Consider the following 17890-nt stretch of genomic DNA (forward strand, 5'->3'; position numbering starts at 1 on the left):
ATGGAGAAATGTGAGAGTCATTGTGCAAAGAACACAAAATAAAAGCTCGCATCCAAGCTCAGCAGTTAATGGGAAGACAAATGGAATGATTGGCCTTTATTTGAAAGGAAATATAGAATGAAAATGGGGAGTATAACAATGCTAAAACTATACAAAGCACAAGTTAGACCACATCTGCAATATCGCAAACAGTTTTGGTCTCCTTATCTATGGTAACATAGAGTGGAGCTGGAGGAACCCAGCAGGCCAAGCAGCATCAGAGGAGCAGGAAAGCTGACATTTTGTTTTAGAATCCCTACAGTGCGGAAACAGGCCCTTTGGCCCAACAAGTCCACACTGAACCTCAGAGCATCCCACCTAAACCCATCCCCCTATAACCCATCTAAATCTACACATCCCTATGGGCAATTTATAATGGCCAATCCACGTAACCTGCACATCATTGGACTGTGGGAGGAAAGCGGAGCACCTGGACCCTTCTACAGAAATGACAATTGTAGCAATTATTCTCTTAAATTTTGTCAAAGCCTGCCTATGATAAGATTCATTCTTAGTGCCCAAGATAAGTCTACCTCTTTTGTTTTCCTCTGAGAGATTATCCTTTTCAACAGTGCCCACAAATGGGTATCTAATTGAAAGAGGAATAGCGACGGAAGACTTCTGAACTTCCTTCTTACCTTTCCCGACAGCCACCCATCTATCTGACTGATCCCGCTGTGTAATCGCTCCTCTAAATCTAATCGCTATCTAACTCTGTGTCTCTTGAATGTCTTCGCTGTCATTAAGCCTAAAAAGAAGCAGCATACAATAACACCTCATTTATAACCAAACTACCAGCTGCTCTGGGTCTTGAGCCACATGTAGACCAGACTGTGTAAGGCTGGCAGATTTCCTTCCTGGAAGGACCCTGGTGAACCAGAAAATGCTTTAAAAAACCAAAGACAGTTTCCCAGTTATCATCCCAGATAACAAGCTTGATAATCTACATTTGGTAAGTGAATTTAAGTTTGACCAGCTGCTGTAGTCGAGTTTGAACCTGTGCTGTCACAGCAGTGGCCTGGCTTTCCTGGCTTACTAGCCCAGCGACTCTACTCCAATAGCTCACAGCTTAATCTCTCTGGTGAGGGAAATGAAAAACAGTGGCTGGTTTTTGGCTGGCATCTTATGGGCAGTGTATTAATTAGTCGTGACATTTGGTTGCAAGACACATGCGCTTTTGGTTATTTCATATAAGTGGAAAGAAAAGTTAACCTTTTATGTTTCTAGCACATGCAGGATATACTGCATTCATGGCATTTAATTAGAAAAGACGCAGGATTTGCACGTCTGCAGCCTGTACACCAACTAGTCACAAGTTCCTTTGATACAGGTACAACAGCATCTTTGAGTACAAACATAGTTGGAAATAAAATCCAACAAAATAAACATGATATAAATGTCTTTTGAATGATTGCCAGAGCAGTGCACACATATTTTCATAAATTTAGTTCACCTGTTGTAATGTGGAAGCTCTCTCCGCAAAGCCAAGGGGGGAAAAGATATAATAATGCTGGTATGTAAGAGATTTGCATACTGGGTTTATTCCGAATTTTCAAACAAGGCATACTCAAACCAAACACAAAACAACTGAAGGCTAAAAATTGTGTTTTGTAGAGATACAAAAGATGGAAAATTCTTACAGGAGAAATTAACCACAACACTGATACTATTCTTTTTCTAATGTAGTCATTCCCCTTTGGGGTTGTCTTGATCCACACCAGTGAAGCTATTCCTTTCATATGTTCCAATCGGACCAATCACTGCTGTTTTAATGTGGCATCCAATGTGGCAGAATGGTCAAAGAGGCATGTCACCTTTTAATTGAAAATGACATTCCTGAGTCATCTACAGATGTGAGTGAGTGAGCTACAGATCATAGCACCATCTTTGCTTTCACTACCCACTAACTTCCTACTCCCTTTCAGCAGAGAACAAGGCCATTCCTGCAATCATGTTTGCGGCAGCTCATTGGCAGTTTTGCACTATCCACACTTTCCTTTCTGCACTCACTGTGAGGGAGATCCTTTATTCATTCATGGGATGAGGGCATTGCTGGCTAGGGCAGCATTTATTGCCCATCCCTTATTAACCAGAGGGCAGTTCAAAGTCACACACATTGTTGTGGGTCTGGATTCACTTACAGGCCAGTCTAGGTAAAAGACATTTGTGAACCTTATGAGTTTTCCCTGATAATGGGCAATTGATTCATCATCATCATTAGACTCTTAATTACAGATATTTATTGAACTCCAATTTCACCATCTGCCATGGCAGGATTTGAACCTGAGTCCGCAGAACATTTTCTGGATCTCTTAACAATCCAGTAATAATGCCATTACTAGGCCATCACCTCCCCATCAATATTCTCATGTACCTTTGGTCTAACAAGTTCCAATTGTCCCTTAAAACTGCCCAGGCTCAGTTCACGTACTGCACATTAAGAATGATACTGCCACAACAACAGAAAAGAGAAAGGCACAGTTAAAGTGAAAAGGGGTGTTCAAGGTTTGAAGTGATAAAAATCTGTCACTTTTGAGAATATCTGATAGGTACAAAGGACATTGTCCAGTCTCATACATTCCTAGATTCTGAATGGTGTTGATATGTATCAGGATAGGGATCTAAGTCAGTACAGAGATTCACGGAAAGAGGCTGTTTAATCTATCATATCTCTACGAGCTCTTAGAAAGAGTTATTCCTTCAAACCCACATCCTTGATCACCTTGCAAGAGCAGCAAATATATGGGAACACTATTACCTGCAGCTTCCAATCCATATCAAATACCATCCTGACTTGGAACGACACCACCATTCCTTTGTTGTTGCTGGGTGAAAATCCTGGATCTCTATCAGTGACAGTAATATCAGTAACCCAAATAATTCAAGAAGGTGGTTCTTCACCACCACTTCCAGGGCAATAAGGGTTGTACAATAAATGCTGACCTACCCACTCTACATCCTATACATGAATATGAAAAGCATTAGCACCGCCTACCTTCCATTGATTCCTCCCTGAAAATTACTTCTCTTAAAGCAATCTAGGAATGTGTGATGGTCAAATAGGATCTTCTGATCCATTGTCAATGAATTTGGAAGAGTTTGCCTGAGAATAGGCCCTTGTACTGTTTTTTGCCTCAGCCTTATTCAACAGTGAGGAGAAGGAAAAAAGCCTTGAATTAAAGTGGTGAATGAACTGAATAAACAATGTTATAACTGAAGACCTCTTAATGCAAAGAGATAGAGATGCCAGCTCACTGAGAGTGGTGTGTCGTACATATAGTGATGAGATTGCCATGTTGAATGCCAGTTTTTGGTGGTATTAAGTGATCCTTTTGGATGATGACTCAGAGCCATAGACACAATTTACTAAAGCTTGTTATTTTTTATATCTGTAACTCTTTCAATCAGATTTTCAACATGCAACGTTGTGAAAGGAATAATTGCATTGATGAGGTTCCTGGAGAATCCCCGCTTTGAAGATCGTTCCTGATTAAAACCATCCAAAAGCTTTCAGCCAACCCATAAAGCAATAAACAACAAATAATACAGGAGAATACAGTTACAAGATAAAATCGTGAAGCTTTACATCTTTATAACAGACTTGTTATTTTTACAGTTTTTTACAGTAAGACTTAAAAATCAAACAATTTAGGAAATAAAACACAAGTTCAAAAGAAACAAAATATTAATAAGTTTAATATCATAGTTGAGGATGTTTATCATTACCTGACCACATGTACACAAATGGGGCCTGACATAAAGGCCTTTGAAGAATGATTACAAGCTTCTCACAAAATGGCTGCCAGAAGCAATTGAGCCAGCAATTAAAATGGTGGATAAAGCAACTGTGAGAAAATAAAATGTTTCTTTTTGCAGAGCAAGAATGAGATACATATCAAGCATTTCACTGAGACTGTTCCTTGAATACGGTGCTGGGCAGAAGGTACATGTGTTTTCTTCCCCACCACTTCCCCCTCCTTCCCCCAAATGCCATCAACATGTGCCATTTCAACCTAGCGCCCATCCCAAGTAGACAGCTTCAAATCTTTCAAGTCAACATTGTACGTGGAAAGGAGAAAAATGCAGTCGGGCAAATTGGCTGGGGGCCTGCACATCATAGGAACGTGGATTTCTACAGCAGAACAGGAGCTCTATTCACTTAGACAGCCAATTCTGGCTTTTATGGAAAATAAACTCTCTCCCACTCCTCTGCTCCTTACAAGTTTTTCCCCCTGCAAGCATTTATCCAATTTCCTTATTTTTAATTTTAAAATTGTGCGTGAATCTGCTGCCAACACTTTCAGGCTGTGCACTTCAGATCATAATGACTTGTTCCTCTGTAGCAGTAATAGTCTCCTCATCATTGTTTTGGCTGTTTTGTCAAAGATCTCATCAGGTCATTGTGACAGGGCTATGCTCGCCAAAGCTAATGTTGAGTGAGATAAAGGGGAGAATGCACCAATGTCATCTTATACATCAATGGGCTCAGCCCATGGTTTCAAGATACCAAGCCTCAAGATGGGCCAGAAAACAGATTGAGTATCCATGGAAACAAACAAGTAGCTCTTATTTTCTAGCTATATCTGTTGTGTGCGAGCTGAGGGACTTGGAGGAGTGTTGAGAGATTAAATGGTAGTGTTTGAACTGTTCCCCTGGACCTGAGGCCCCACATAAAGTGTCGATACTCATTTCCTACAAGGTTGAATGGATGCTTCAATCCAATAATGGGACACTGAAAACTCCTGAACGAGGAGTCCTCTGTCTCTTACTCCATCAGTCATGGTATGTTTGAGTGGATAAAGCCAACCTCACGCCCAGCATGCCCAACCGCCCACCCCAATTAAAAGAGGAGGTAGAGGGAAAAACATGGTAGATTCCAGAATGGGAACTTGCAACGTCAATTGTCATTGAACTGCATTGCTGTGTCCCTGTTGAGAGAGAGCTATTTTGGCTGAGGTGCTGTCTTTCACATGAGACATTAAATTCAGCCCCTCCAAAGGATGTAAATGATCCCACAGGCCTTCTTTAAAGATTAGTTTAAGAGTTCTTCTATGTTTCAATAAATACCAACAAAAGAAACTATCTGATTATGAATGTATTGCGGTTTATGGGGAATTTTGTGTAGCAGAAACTACAAGAACTATCTAACAAAACCTCCACCTGGTTCACAAAGTGTCCTTTTAGAAATGAAATCTGCCAATATTAACCTGGTGTGGCCCATATGTGACTCTATGCTGGCAATAATGGCTCTGAACTGCTCTCTGGAATAGCCTACAAGCTGATCAGTTTTAGGGCAAATAGAAATGGGTGATAAATGTACGTCATAATAGTGATGCTCTCATTCTAAGAAAAATCGAAAATGCTGTTCCATGTTTGGGATGGATGAGAGCACATTTAGGGTGATTTTTCTGGCTCGACATTTTCCTCTCAAAGGGTTAACCATCTGAATTTTGCCTTGTGTTTATTACTCATGTTCAGAACAGATGGAGCAGTGATGATAAGTCACCGTGTAGGTGTGAACTTGGATCCTGTAAATTGATGAGGCAGTTGACAAGAAACTAGCAGATGGCACAGCTCATATTTGCAAACAGCAGCACTCTAGCTGATGCATTGCTGGGGTTGATATTTTGAGATGCATGTATTCCACAACCTTCCTCATTGGGACAGAGCCCTGAGGCAAACATTGTGGCATAAATCAGGGGAAATTTGGATGCGTCATGAGAGTGGTGAGCATGGACTAAAAAGCATTGCCAAAAGAAAATTTGTTGATTCCCAACTGCACAGAAAGGGGCCCTTCAGCCCACTGAGCCTGCACCAGCTATGTGCAGAGCATCCCACCCAGATTTACCTTGACTAACTCACCTAGCCTACACATCCCTGGAAATGACAAACAATTTAGCATGGCCAATCCATCTAACCTGTACATCCTAGGACTGCGGGAGCCAGAGCACAAAGATGGGGAGGATAAACATGCAAACTCCACACAGGCACTCACCCAAGGCTAGAATTGAACCTGGGTCCCCAATACTGTGAGACAGCAGTGCTGACCACTGAGCCACTGTGTCATCCACATCCTACGTGATTCCCCTTTCCCCATTATTCACACATCAAGAAGGTTCAATATTAACCAAATTCAGAGGTTGGAGAGCTGATTCAAAGACAGTCATTAATTCCATTGGAAAAATGCCCCCAAGATCACAGGAGTGGGAATTAAAGTAAAACAGAATATTTAAAAAAGAACCAAGGGAGAGAGGGGTCAGGGTGTGGAAAAGAGGGGTTTGAAAATAATGGCAATAAGGGTACAAGTTAAAAGTGTGGCAAAAGCCCTAATTGAAGAGTAGAATTAAACATGATTGAGTACATTGATACAGCCTAATCAGACCAACACTCCTTCACCCCACCATATGAATGTAGGCTTCTGTGTATATTCTTCCCAAAGTGAGTTTTGGGTTAAAACACATGGGAGCACCATACAACTTTTCTGTGTACGTTTTCCTACATGTATACCTACATACAATACCCCAACATCAGCTAAATGACAAGGTCAAGGAATATTAACTGGAGCTCGTGCACATTTTGTGCAGAAGAGATGAAAGCCTGAGTGGTAGGGAATAGAATTAGAATTGTCTATGTACTTAGCATTAGGCGATTTGCTATTGTCATGTTCTTCTCAGTAAAACAAGCAAATAGCATGCAAAATGGTGTTGGACATCTGAGGGGAGATTTTTAGATTTCCCAAATGAGATTTCCTCCAGGAAACTTGGGAATAAAATGCACCAAAGTAATTCTTATCTGCTGATACCAAATCAGACTATGCTAACAGGGCACCAAACATTCAGAAATCAGATAATGCTAACAGGGCATCAAACATTCAGAAATAATTTACAGAGGAATAAAAGCTCCAGGGGTATATTGCTGATCCTGTTGTGATACACAATATTTCTCACAGTTGGTAAAAATGTACTGTTGTGTCTTCTCATTAATGTGTACTTTGTTTATTGGTACTGGGGGAAGGTTCCAACTATTATAACAGATCTTGTTATGCAGTTGCACCAAGTGATATTGAGTGCCAGTTAAAATGGGGAAAAAGACTGTTTCCAACATGGCCAGTGATTCAGGATCCAGGGTAATGAAAGCCGAAGTAGCTACTCACGCATGCAAGCCTTGACTGACTTAAGGGTTTAGTTGAGCTATTCTTCATCCTGCTACCCACATGGGTTCAGTTTACAGAAATTCTTTGGTAATGTGTGGATGAGAAACCACAGGTGACTTTTTAACTCTCTGAATCAGACTTATCAGCTTCCCTTGCAGCTGAAACCCGAAAAGTACAAATTGAATTGAGGAGAATCTTGGATCTAAAAAAAGATACAGGTTAACACAATTTCTAACTGCTTGCCTGCTGAGGTTCAACTTTCTGAGTAGAAATTGTTCAGAGGGTTGTGTTATAATCAAGAATTAGAATATAACTTTGCAATATCTAGAGGTTTTAAATTATACTTCATTTGAATGAGTTATTTAACACAGTTCATACCAAAAGTGTTTAACAAAAAAAAGTTTTTTTTATTCCAGAGCTAAAAATATATACTTATAACCATAGATAGAAATAGATTATTGATCAGTAAGGAGATCAAGCATTACAGGGAGAAGGCAGGAGACTAGGATTGAGAATGTTTCAGACATGATTGATAGGTATAGCAGTCTTGATAGGCTGAATGGCCTAATTCTGCCCCTATATATTATGGTGTTATTTTCTTAGGAAATGCATTCAAGACCTGGGAAAGAACAAGGGACATTGCAGTACAGGAACATGAGGAGACCGTTACCAAAACTAAACAATCATCAAATCCTCTGGACACGATGGTCTGTCATCTAGGTTTTAAAAGAAGTAACTATAACAATAATAAGTATGGTGGTTTTAAGCTTCCAGAATTTCCTGGAGTGTGGAACAATCTTCAGAATGTAAGGTACTGTATGTAATCTTGTTGTTGAGAAAAAGGAGAGAGAAGACAATGAATAATAAACCAGTGAGCCTGACATGCTGGAAATGCAATGCTGGAATTTATTATTCGGAAAGTGATGTAGGGTCAATGGGGAAATCACAACATTAGTCAGAGTCAACATGGCTTTATGAAAATACTAATCATGTTGACAAGCCTGTTAAGCATTTCATGAGGTTGCAACCAGCCAGATAGATAAGGGAGGACCAGAAAATGTGACCTATTTAGATTTTTACCTTGTAAGATTTTTCTTACCTTTATTCATTCATGGGATGAGGGCGTTGCTGGCTAGACAGTATTGATTGTCCATCCCTAATTGCTCAGAGGGCAGTTTAGAGTCAACCACATTGCTGTGGGTCTGGAGTCACATGTAGGCCAGACCAAGTAAGGATGGTAGCTTCCTTCCCTAAAGGACATGTGTGAACAAGATGGGTTTTTCCTTGACAATGGATTCATGGTCATCATCAGATTCTTAATTCCAGGTATTTTATTGAAGTCAAATTCTGCCATCTGCCGCAGCATGATTTGAACCCAGGTCCCTGGAATGTTATTTGTGTCTCTGGACTAACAGTTCAGTGACAATACCAAGAGGCTATTGCCTCTCCCTAAGGTATCACTGAAGGAACAATTATACAAAATGAGAGCTCATGGGTTTGGGACAACATATTATCATGGATTAAGAATTAGTTAATGGACAAGGATCAGAATAAAAATAACAGATAGTAGGAACTGCAGATGCTGGAGAATCTGAGATAACAAGGCATAGAGCTGGATGAACACAGCAGGCCAAGCAGCATCAGAGGAGCAGGAAGGCTGCCATTTCAGGTCTGGACTGTTCTTCAGAAATGGGGGAGGGGACGGGGATTCCAAGATATTTCAGAATCTCCTTCTCCTCCTCCATTTCAGAATAAAAAATTTTTTTTTGGTTGTAATTAGTGGGTCACCATAAGGATCAGTTTTTGAGAATTGACAAATAACATTCCACATCAATGCCTTATAAAGTGGATGCAATGCAATGTATCTCAATAAATGCGGGTACACTTGTACGAGTCACAAAAAGTTAACATGCAATACAACAAGAAATTACGAAAGTCAGGGATGTTGACCCTTATTACAAAAGGGATTGGCATACAAGACAAAGCAAGTCCAACTATATTTGCTTGGTGAAGCCATTTCTGTGCCCAGTTTTGGTCTCCTTACTTTGAGGGAGTACAGCAAATTTTCAATTCAGACTTGTTCCCGAAGTGAGAAGACTGCCCCATGAAGAGATAATAGGTACGCTCGGTGTTTAAAGGAGGAGGTGGTGAAATCAGAGAAAGATGTACAATGATGCATGCTGTTGTGATATCTCTCCTGATGGGAGAGTTTAAATCTATAGATCACAGTCTCAGAATAAGGGACACTTACAACTGAGATGAGGAGAAATTCACAGTACCTTTACTATGAAGAACTGTGTCAGACTCACATTCACTTTCATATCCTCTTAATTCCTCTCCTGAAAGACTTGATTTTCTTCCACAGATACTAATAACTCTCTGCGATATGCCACATTCACAGTAATTCTGCTTATTCTGACACAGTGGTATTGTCTGCAGACTAATAATCCAGATTATATTCAGGGTTCAAGACCACTGCGGCTGATGGCAAAATTTATAATTCAATAGAAATCTGGGATAAGGAAAATCTAGCCCTAGTGTTGACTATGTTGATTGTTGCAAAAGACTCACCTGGTTCTCTCATGCCCTGTCGGAGGGCAAATTAGCCATATTTACCAGGCCTTATCTTTCTTAGAGTCCAGAGTCATAGCAATGTGATTGTCTCTTAAACACCTCTGGACACTTTGCTATGGCCTTCCTCGTGACACGCACATACCCAAGTGGAATAATAAAAGAATAATTCTACACTGTGTCAACATGAGTTTGTCTATGTTGGCCATTCAGGACAACATTGCTGAGCTTTGGCCAAGGGCCACCAAAACTAAGTCTGAAATCACTGTATAAAGCATGATCCCAGACTCAGCTATTCCCAACCATAGCCCACGCATTCCTCCAGAGCGTGGAGGGCACATTTCTAACCTGCTTCAATGATTGAGAGCAGATTTGTTAGCATGATGCAGGATGTGAAAATGGGACTTTCCTGTGTATCACAGAATTATTATGGAGCAGAAGGAGACCATTCAGCCCGTCATACAAAGAACAAAGAAAATTACATCACAGGAACAGGTCTTTCGGCCCTCCAAGCCTGCACTGATCGAGATCCTCTGTCTAAGCCCATCATGTATTTTCTAAGGGTCTGTATCCCTTTGCTCCCTGTCCATCCATGTACCTGTCCAGATACATCTTAAAAGACACTATCGTGTCTGCGTCTACCACCTCCGCTGGCAACGTGTTCCAGGCACCCACCACCCTCTGCGTAAAGAACTTTCCACACATATCTCCCATAAACATTCCTCATCTCACTTTGAACTCATGACCTCTAGTAATTGAGCCCCCGACTCTGGGAAAAAGCTTCTTGCTATCCACTTTGTTTGTACTCCTTATGATTTTATAGACCTCAATCAGGTCCCCCCTCAATTTCCGTCTTTCTAATGAAAATAATCCTAATCTACTCAACTGCTCTTCATAGCTAGCGCCCTCCATACCAGGCAACATCCTGGTGAACCACCTCTGCACCCTTTCCAAAGCATCCACATCCTTTTGGTAATGTGGCACCTAGAACTGTACTGGTTCCATTACCTAATGCCAATCTCCTGCCTTTTGCCCCTATCCCTGTAGACAAGAACTGTCCAAAAATAAACACATCTAATGCCCTCAATTGAACCTGGCTCCTGAACATTTCCAGTCAGTGCATTTCATACCCTAACCACTCACTGAGTGAAAAAAAGACTTTTCTCATGTCATCCTCGATTTGTTTGCACATCGCTTTAAATCTTTCCCCTCTTGTTCTTGTTTCTTTTACAATCAGAAATGGCTTCACCCTATTTACTGTGTTCAACCTTGTCATTAGTGAGCTAGATGGATTTTTTTTACAACAATCCAGTCATTTCTGATAACCATTACAGATGTTACTTTTCTGTGCTTGCTTGAATTGATGAACTGATGTTAAAATAAGGAATTGTCTCTGGATCATGAGTTAATCCATCAAGATTATTAATTAAGTAGCATCGCCATTATGTGGTCGTATCATTACTACATATCATAACTTTATTTGGCCGTCGATGGTTATTAGCTATGTGTAGCCCATCCCCAATTACCCTTGCCAGCAATTAAGAGTCAACTGTATCATGTGGATCCGGAGTCACATACAGATCAGGCAAGGCAAGCGGGCAAAGGTTTCCTTCCCTAAAGGACACCTGTGAACCAAATGCATGTTTAGAACAATCAGTGGCAGTTTCATGGCTACTGTTACCAAGACTAATTAATATGTCTGTTTATTAGACAAACATCTACCACATTCAGATGTAAAATTAACAGCCCACCCAGCATCACATGCCACTTGCAGAAGAAAGTTTTAAACTCCATCACCCTTTGCGTGTCAAAATTGGCATGAATATGCAGCTCCAATATCGTATATTCTGTGAAGAAAGTTAATTTGTCTTTAAAATAGGAAAATAGGTCGCAAAGAATCTTACAAAATGGCTCCTAAAAATCACACAACTACTCTTGTGGATTTGACTGGTATTAAGGCCAGACTAATTATGTCAAGAAGAACTCACAAGAGGCATTCTTAAATTGAATGAACACATCAAATGGTGAATAGAAACTCCTGGACAATAGTTTCCCTTGAGGTGTGAATAGCTCTCTAGTTCACCAGACTTTGACAAGAAGAACTGTCAAAGAGAATGGCTGAAACAGTTAAAAAGTGAATTTAGTCTGACTAAAAGACAAACCCATACATAATGCGGAAGCATGATTTGACAGTATGGGACTCTTTAAGTTTTAATGGAGATAAGTCTGGCTATGAGCAACCATCTTGTGCAGAGACCATAAGAGAAGCATTAGGATGTAATGACTGCTTCTTAACGCAGGAAAATACGCTGTACTAAACCAACCTACTGAAAGCCACTACCTGTGGTACCATTCAAGTGAGTCAACACAACCTTCTCATTCTCCCAGGAACCTTTTTGCTCCATCCACCCACGACAGCAGCCTCCAACCATTTGTTTTCAGTAATAATCACAGCGACTAAATTCTGACTTAAAGTTTCCAAGCCCTTCACATTGGAAAGAGGATCTTTAAGCAAGTGAGGTTGACAAAGATAGTAAAGACTAATCCTTTCTCACAGAGTTGTGGAATAGGGCAGGTGAGAGGGTTAGTAGGAAAGCAAGGTAGGGAACTGGATATTGCTTTCTCAGTGCTTTCTCGTGCTTTTCAAATGGGCCAAATAGTTATCTTCTGTGCTGTAAGTTTTGATTCATTGACCAGTCCTGAAGGAATTGCCCCAGGACAAAACTAAAAATATCAGGATAAGTCAGTGAGGGAACCAATAATGTGAAGGCTAGATAGACATACTAGGCTTGTGGTCAAGTGCCTTAAACAGTGGAACTCCATTCAATGAAACTATATGTAGCTTCCGCAGCTGAACACCATAGCCACTCCTTTCCTACACTTAAAATCAACACCTTTTAGATGCAAATCTCCACATTATCTTTTAAAAAAAAACTCCCTCCTGTCAGAAAGAAAAGTCAACAGGAATCTTAGCATGAAGTTAACCTCACCTCTGAAATTAGAAATTTATTTGCTTGTCCCCTGCCATTTTTATCAGCGGATAGTGCTTTACCCTGTGTCATGATCACCTAGAATGATGAACTGTCATTAACTAGAGAAGTGGACGGAAAACTCCATCATTCTTAGGAAAGTCTATTCGCCTTGACTCTGTCTTCTGAAGAATTTGAGTTCTAGTGCAGAAAGCTTGGTCAATCGTGCTTGTTGGCAGCCAGGAATTGTAAGACATGGACACTTGCTAAAAGTATTGACAGTCTGAAACATGGGAGACACCAAACAAGTTAGAGCAGCAACTGTGCTTTCAGTCTCAATCATACCCTATTTTGGTTAAGACAATAACATTCTCTGTGCAAGTCCTTAGCTTGGGCTATGAGCAAAAAGCATCTCAGATTTTTTTCAATATGTAGTAATAGAAGCTTCACTTAACACATGGGAACCAAATGTTCACTTTGATTTGCATGAGCACGGGTATTAAAGCGTGTTATTACCACAGTGGCATTCTTACACCAAAAGGGAAGATGCTCAAACAGAAATATATTAGCTCCATTAACTATCTCAGAACTTTGTGGAGATTGGTCATGGGAATTAATTTCAGGGGGAATAAAAAAGCCAAGGAGCAAATAAAGATGTTTAAGTTCTAAACAAATGTTCCTGGCACTATCCATCTCAAATTGCTTAAAACCTACAATTTATCGACAGTCATTTCCCTTTTCCTCTTCATTGCAGTCCACTGAAAACAGAAAGAGTTGCACAAGGGACAAAGTTGCATTCTCTAGAACAGATAAAACTTCATGATACACCAACTGGGAAACAACAGCTTGAATGTTTCTTTTTCTGCTGTATATATAATATAATATGTATAGAGAGAGAGAGCAATATAAAGATTGTTCCTAACTTTTACTTCACAATATCATTTACATGTTACACTTTTTTTTCATTTTCTGAACGGCAAAAGGGAAAAAAAAAGACATAAATTGTTTTTTCAAAAATCCTTCCAGAAAAACGAGGACAAATTTCGATTTCTTGTATTACTGATAATGCAACTTATGAAAGCTTCCAAAGCCATTCTAATGCCTCAGCCTCACAAATATGTATTTCTCGTCCCTACAAATATTGGTTGCAAGGGTATCTGTAGTTAGGACATCTCTTTGACAAAGTTCTTCCCATTATGCCTTGCTGCTGTCTTCTTTCGGTTGGATGACATCATTGGGCACTGCCTCCTCAATTTTTTCTGGACTCAACACTTCCTTTGCATTGCCTTCCTTTAATGGTAGCTTTCTGCAAACAATTGAAGAAATTGTGAGGAGAATTATTCTAAATGATCACATTACAGGTGAAATTTTATGGAGCCATTAATCTTTCGTGTTGAACAGTTCATGCTTCCTGAGGTAAGAAACTTACATTCAAGTCATTGTTGTGAGGAAAGGTCACCAGACCCGAAATGTTAACTCTGTTTTCTCCTTCACAGATGCTGCCAGACCTGCTGAGCTTTTCCAGCAACTTTGTTTTTGTTCCTGATTTACAGCATCCGCAGTTCTTTTGGTTTTACATTCAAGTCACGCCTCTTGCGCCCAAAATACTTAATAGCAAAGAGTTACATTCCATATCGTCACTGCTTTGTTTTTAAAAAACGGCCAATTGGAATGAGGGTGATGTGTGGGGAAGGGGAAATGTCCACCACCAAAACTGTTAGCACCCCCTCAATAAATCTCCTGGAATGCCAAGAGAACTGAGTCCTTCCTTGGTACTGGGAAGCCTATTGCCAAAGCTCCTGACTCAACTGAGGAAGCTGAATTATGACATCTCCCTCACTCGAGTCGAGCTCCCTGCACATGCTGGCTAAATACAGGCTACATTTTGTATGGTTAGCTCCATCATGACCATTATGAATCCCTTGAGAAGGCACCTCAGATTTGGGTGGGACTGTAGAAAGGAGATTGCTGGTGAGGGGTCTGGATTGGGGGAGGTAGCGATCGGCCTTGGGAAAGGACTGAAAGGTGGCTGTCAGTGGAACCCTAGCTTCCTGACAAAATTGTTCCACATGGTCTCTCCTCACGGCGATTATAAGAGATGGGATGACACTTTAAATGGCCATTGATCAACGGACATGAAGTGAGCAAGTTTTCCAACTTCGATCTTAATCAGAAATGTCCCTCTTATTCAAGCATCCCTCCATTCTCTGCCCTACAATGGTAGGAAGGTAAAAGGCAGTTTTCCTAGTCTAGAAAGATGAGCTGTATCCTACTCACAGGCCTATTGAGCATAATCTTTCATCTCCTTGCTTATCACTAATCTACCACTGGCTTAAATGTACTCAAGAGCTATCTGTGAGAAAGAAAATTCTTCTCCTCCTCTCTGCCTTAGACATTTGACCCATTATTTTGAAGCATTGGTGCCTAGTTCTAGAATCTAGCTCACTAATACCTGAAGAAGGAGTGAGGGTCTGAAAGCTTGTGCTTTCAAATAAACCTGTTGAACTGTATCCTGGTGTTGTGTGATTTCTAACCTTGTCCACCCCAGTCCAACACCAGCACCTCCACTTTGTGCCTAAAATCTTTGGGAAGAGGAAACATTTTCTTTCACATCCACCTTCAAGACTGTTTAGGATCTTATATATTTCAATCAATTTGCCTCCTACTCTTCTAAATTCCAGTCCATACAAGCCTAGCCTCAACAATTTGTCCCCCTATAAGAGCTTCAGGTGCTGGAGAATCCAAGATAACAAAGTGTGGAGCTGGATGAACACAGCAAGCCAAGCAGCATCTTAGGAGCACAAAGGCTGACGTTTCGAGCCTCGACCCTTCATCAGAAAAACCTTTTCTGATGAAGGGTCTCGGCCCGAACGTCAGCTTTTGTGCTCCTAAGATGCTGCTTGGCCTACTGTGTTCATCCAGCTCTATGCCTTGTTATCCCTGCTATTCCAGGTATTTGTCTGGTAAATCTTTTCTTAACTGTCTCCAACTCATTTCTATCCTTCCTTGAATAAAATGACCAGTACTCTGCATGATAATCCAGATACTGTGCCCTGTAAAATGAAGCATACTATTCTTATAATTCTCCTCATAATAAACCAGACCATTATATGAGCTTTCCTCATTATTTGCTCAACCTGCAAACTAGCTTTTCGAGAATCATAAAATAAGACACTAATCTTTGCAATTTCTCATCATTTAGCTAACTTGTTTATTTTCAAATCTTCCCACCAAAATGGACAACTTCACATTTCCCACATTTTCTCAATCTTTGCTCACTCCACTAACATACCTATTCCTATTTTTAACCTCCTTATGTTCTCTTGACAATTTACTTTCCTATTTATCTTTGTGTAATCAGCAAATTTAGCAAGCATATCGTTGGTCCCTTTGTAAATATTGGAGACTCTGGCTCTGAAGCTGTGGAAGTGAAACACCATCATTTAAAAGACATCTGTATGGATATAAAAACAGGAAGGGTTTAGAGGGATATGGCTAAATACTGGCAAATGGGATTAGATTAATTTTGGAATTCTGATCTGCACAGACGAGTTGAACCAAAGGGTCTGTTTCCATGCTGTACATCTCTACAACTCTAAGTTTCTATTGAATGATGGGTCTATCTGCTTGCCTAAATGGGTGCGAAAGAACCAAAAGGTCTATAAAATAAATTATCCAGTTGTTACAATATTGCTGCTTCTGGGAGCTGGCTGCAGACGAATTGGCTGCCTTGTTTTCCATATCACTATCAGGACTACACTTTAGAAGTACTTCATTGACTGTAAAGCTCTTTGATATGCCCTGATATGAAGGATGGCATATGAATGAAAGTTCTTTTTTAATTAGCGTTTGATGTTGACATTGGATTGGACATGGAGATCTACAATGCCACTTCAACATAGTAAAACCAACTGGATTACAGTGTGCAGGCCAATCAAACTTATGAATCCACCAGGATTTCAAAGCTCAGGTAAATTGGACAGCAGAGTGAACCCATTTTCGCACTTTATTTAAACACATTTTCCATTTCTACCCATCCTTTTGTCTCTGTTATCTTTGTCTTTTGTTATGGAAATCCTGAGAAACGGCTGTACTTAATCCTCACCTGCCTCTACCAACAGCATAAAACACATAACATTCCACCCTCTTTCAGTTCTGAGGAAGGGTCCTATTCGATGTAAAATATTAACTTACTTCCCCTCCCCACAAGTGCTTCCAGGGCTGCTGAGCTTCTCCAACAATTCCTGCTTTATTGAACTTGGGTACCATGCCTGGTACCTCTACCTGCTGAATAGAGGTGGAAGTTGTAGCATTGGTTAATTGTTGAGACACCAGTCCTGGCAGCTCATACAAGAGAACCTGACTTGCCAATAGTCGCCCAAGGCCTTATCCCTATTTCTTACTGGCACATATTCTGTCGAGGATATCAGAGATGAAGCTCGGAATTTTACCATATTGTTGCCTATTCCTGTCAATCTCAATCACTTCTGAGATTTCATCCACAAAGTCCACCAATGTGGAAATGACCTTACTCCATTGTCATCAGGAAACCCCAATACATGTGAAACAGAACAGGATAGTGAAAGGAACATCACTAGCTGCATCTCCACTTGCCAGCAGTGGCTGTGATTCAAAAGCAAGTCATTGACTGAAGTTCTTCGGGATGCATCGAAGCCTGGTGCTAACATTTGATTTCCTGCCTTGCTTCTACCTTCCAATCCAATTAACATGACACAAATTGCCCCAGCATTTGGTAAATTGACCTTCAGTTGGCAACCTTGCTCAGAGGGAAGGAATCTGAATAACCAGTAATGTGATGTTTGTTATCCACAGCCCACATTTATGGCAGGTGACTGTCAGTGGGAGCAGCAAACAGGAAGCAAACAGATGTATTTGGAATGTAATTTTCAAGAACCAGATGTTGGCAGTTGTCCCAGGCTTGCCATTTCACACGGTCACACCAATCCTTATAATTATTTTATATTTTGGCCACTTTTCTCTACTTATTGGAGCCAGTCAGACTCAAGACAGATGGCAAACATTGGCAGCCAGTCTTCTACACACATTCAGCAAGGAGAAAGGAGTTAAATCTGCACAGAGGTTTTCCAAATTCCTATTCTGAATATTTTATTGGTAATTTACACCACTTCCTCCCTTA

The 17890-nt window shown here is 40.5% G+C and overlaps 1 protein-coding gene across 3 annotated transcripts in view; it reads right to left on the bottom strand.

Moving 5' to 3' along the window:
• Positions 1 to 1557: 1557 nt before the first annotated feature.
• The window catches only part of LOC125457009 (neural cell adhesion molecule 2-like), a 1449549-nt gene continuing 1433216 nt past the window's right edge, over positions 1558 to 17890 (bottom strand). For all 3 annotated transcript variants that reach the window (XM_048540683.2, XM_059650141.1, XM_048540685.2), the window contains one exon: positions 1558 to 14038. In XM_048540683.2, coding sequence (XP_048396640.2) covers positions 13927 to 14038 — 112 coding nt within the window. In that variant the 3' untranslated portion in view covers positions 1558 to 13926. The remainder of the gene's footprint in view (positions 14039 to 17890) is intronic.

The sequence above is a fragment of the Stegostoma tigrinum genome, chromosome 12 (assembly GCF_030684315.1).
Source record: "Stegostoma tigrinum isolate sSteTig4 chromosome 12, sSteTig4.hap1, whole genome shotgun sequence".
Taxonomy (NCBI): domain Eukaryota; kingdom Metazoa; phylum Chordata; class Chondrichthyes; order Orectolobiformes; family Stegostomatidae; genus Stegostoma; species Stegostoma tigrinum.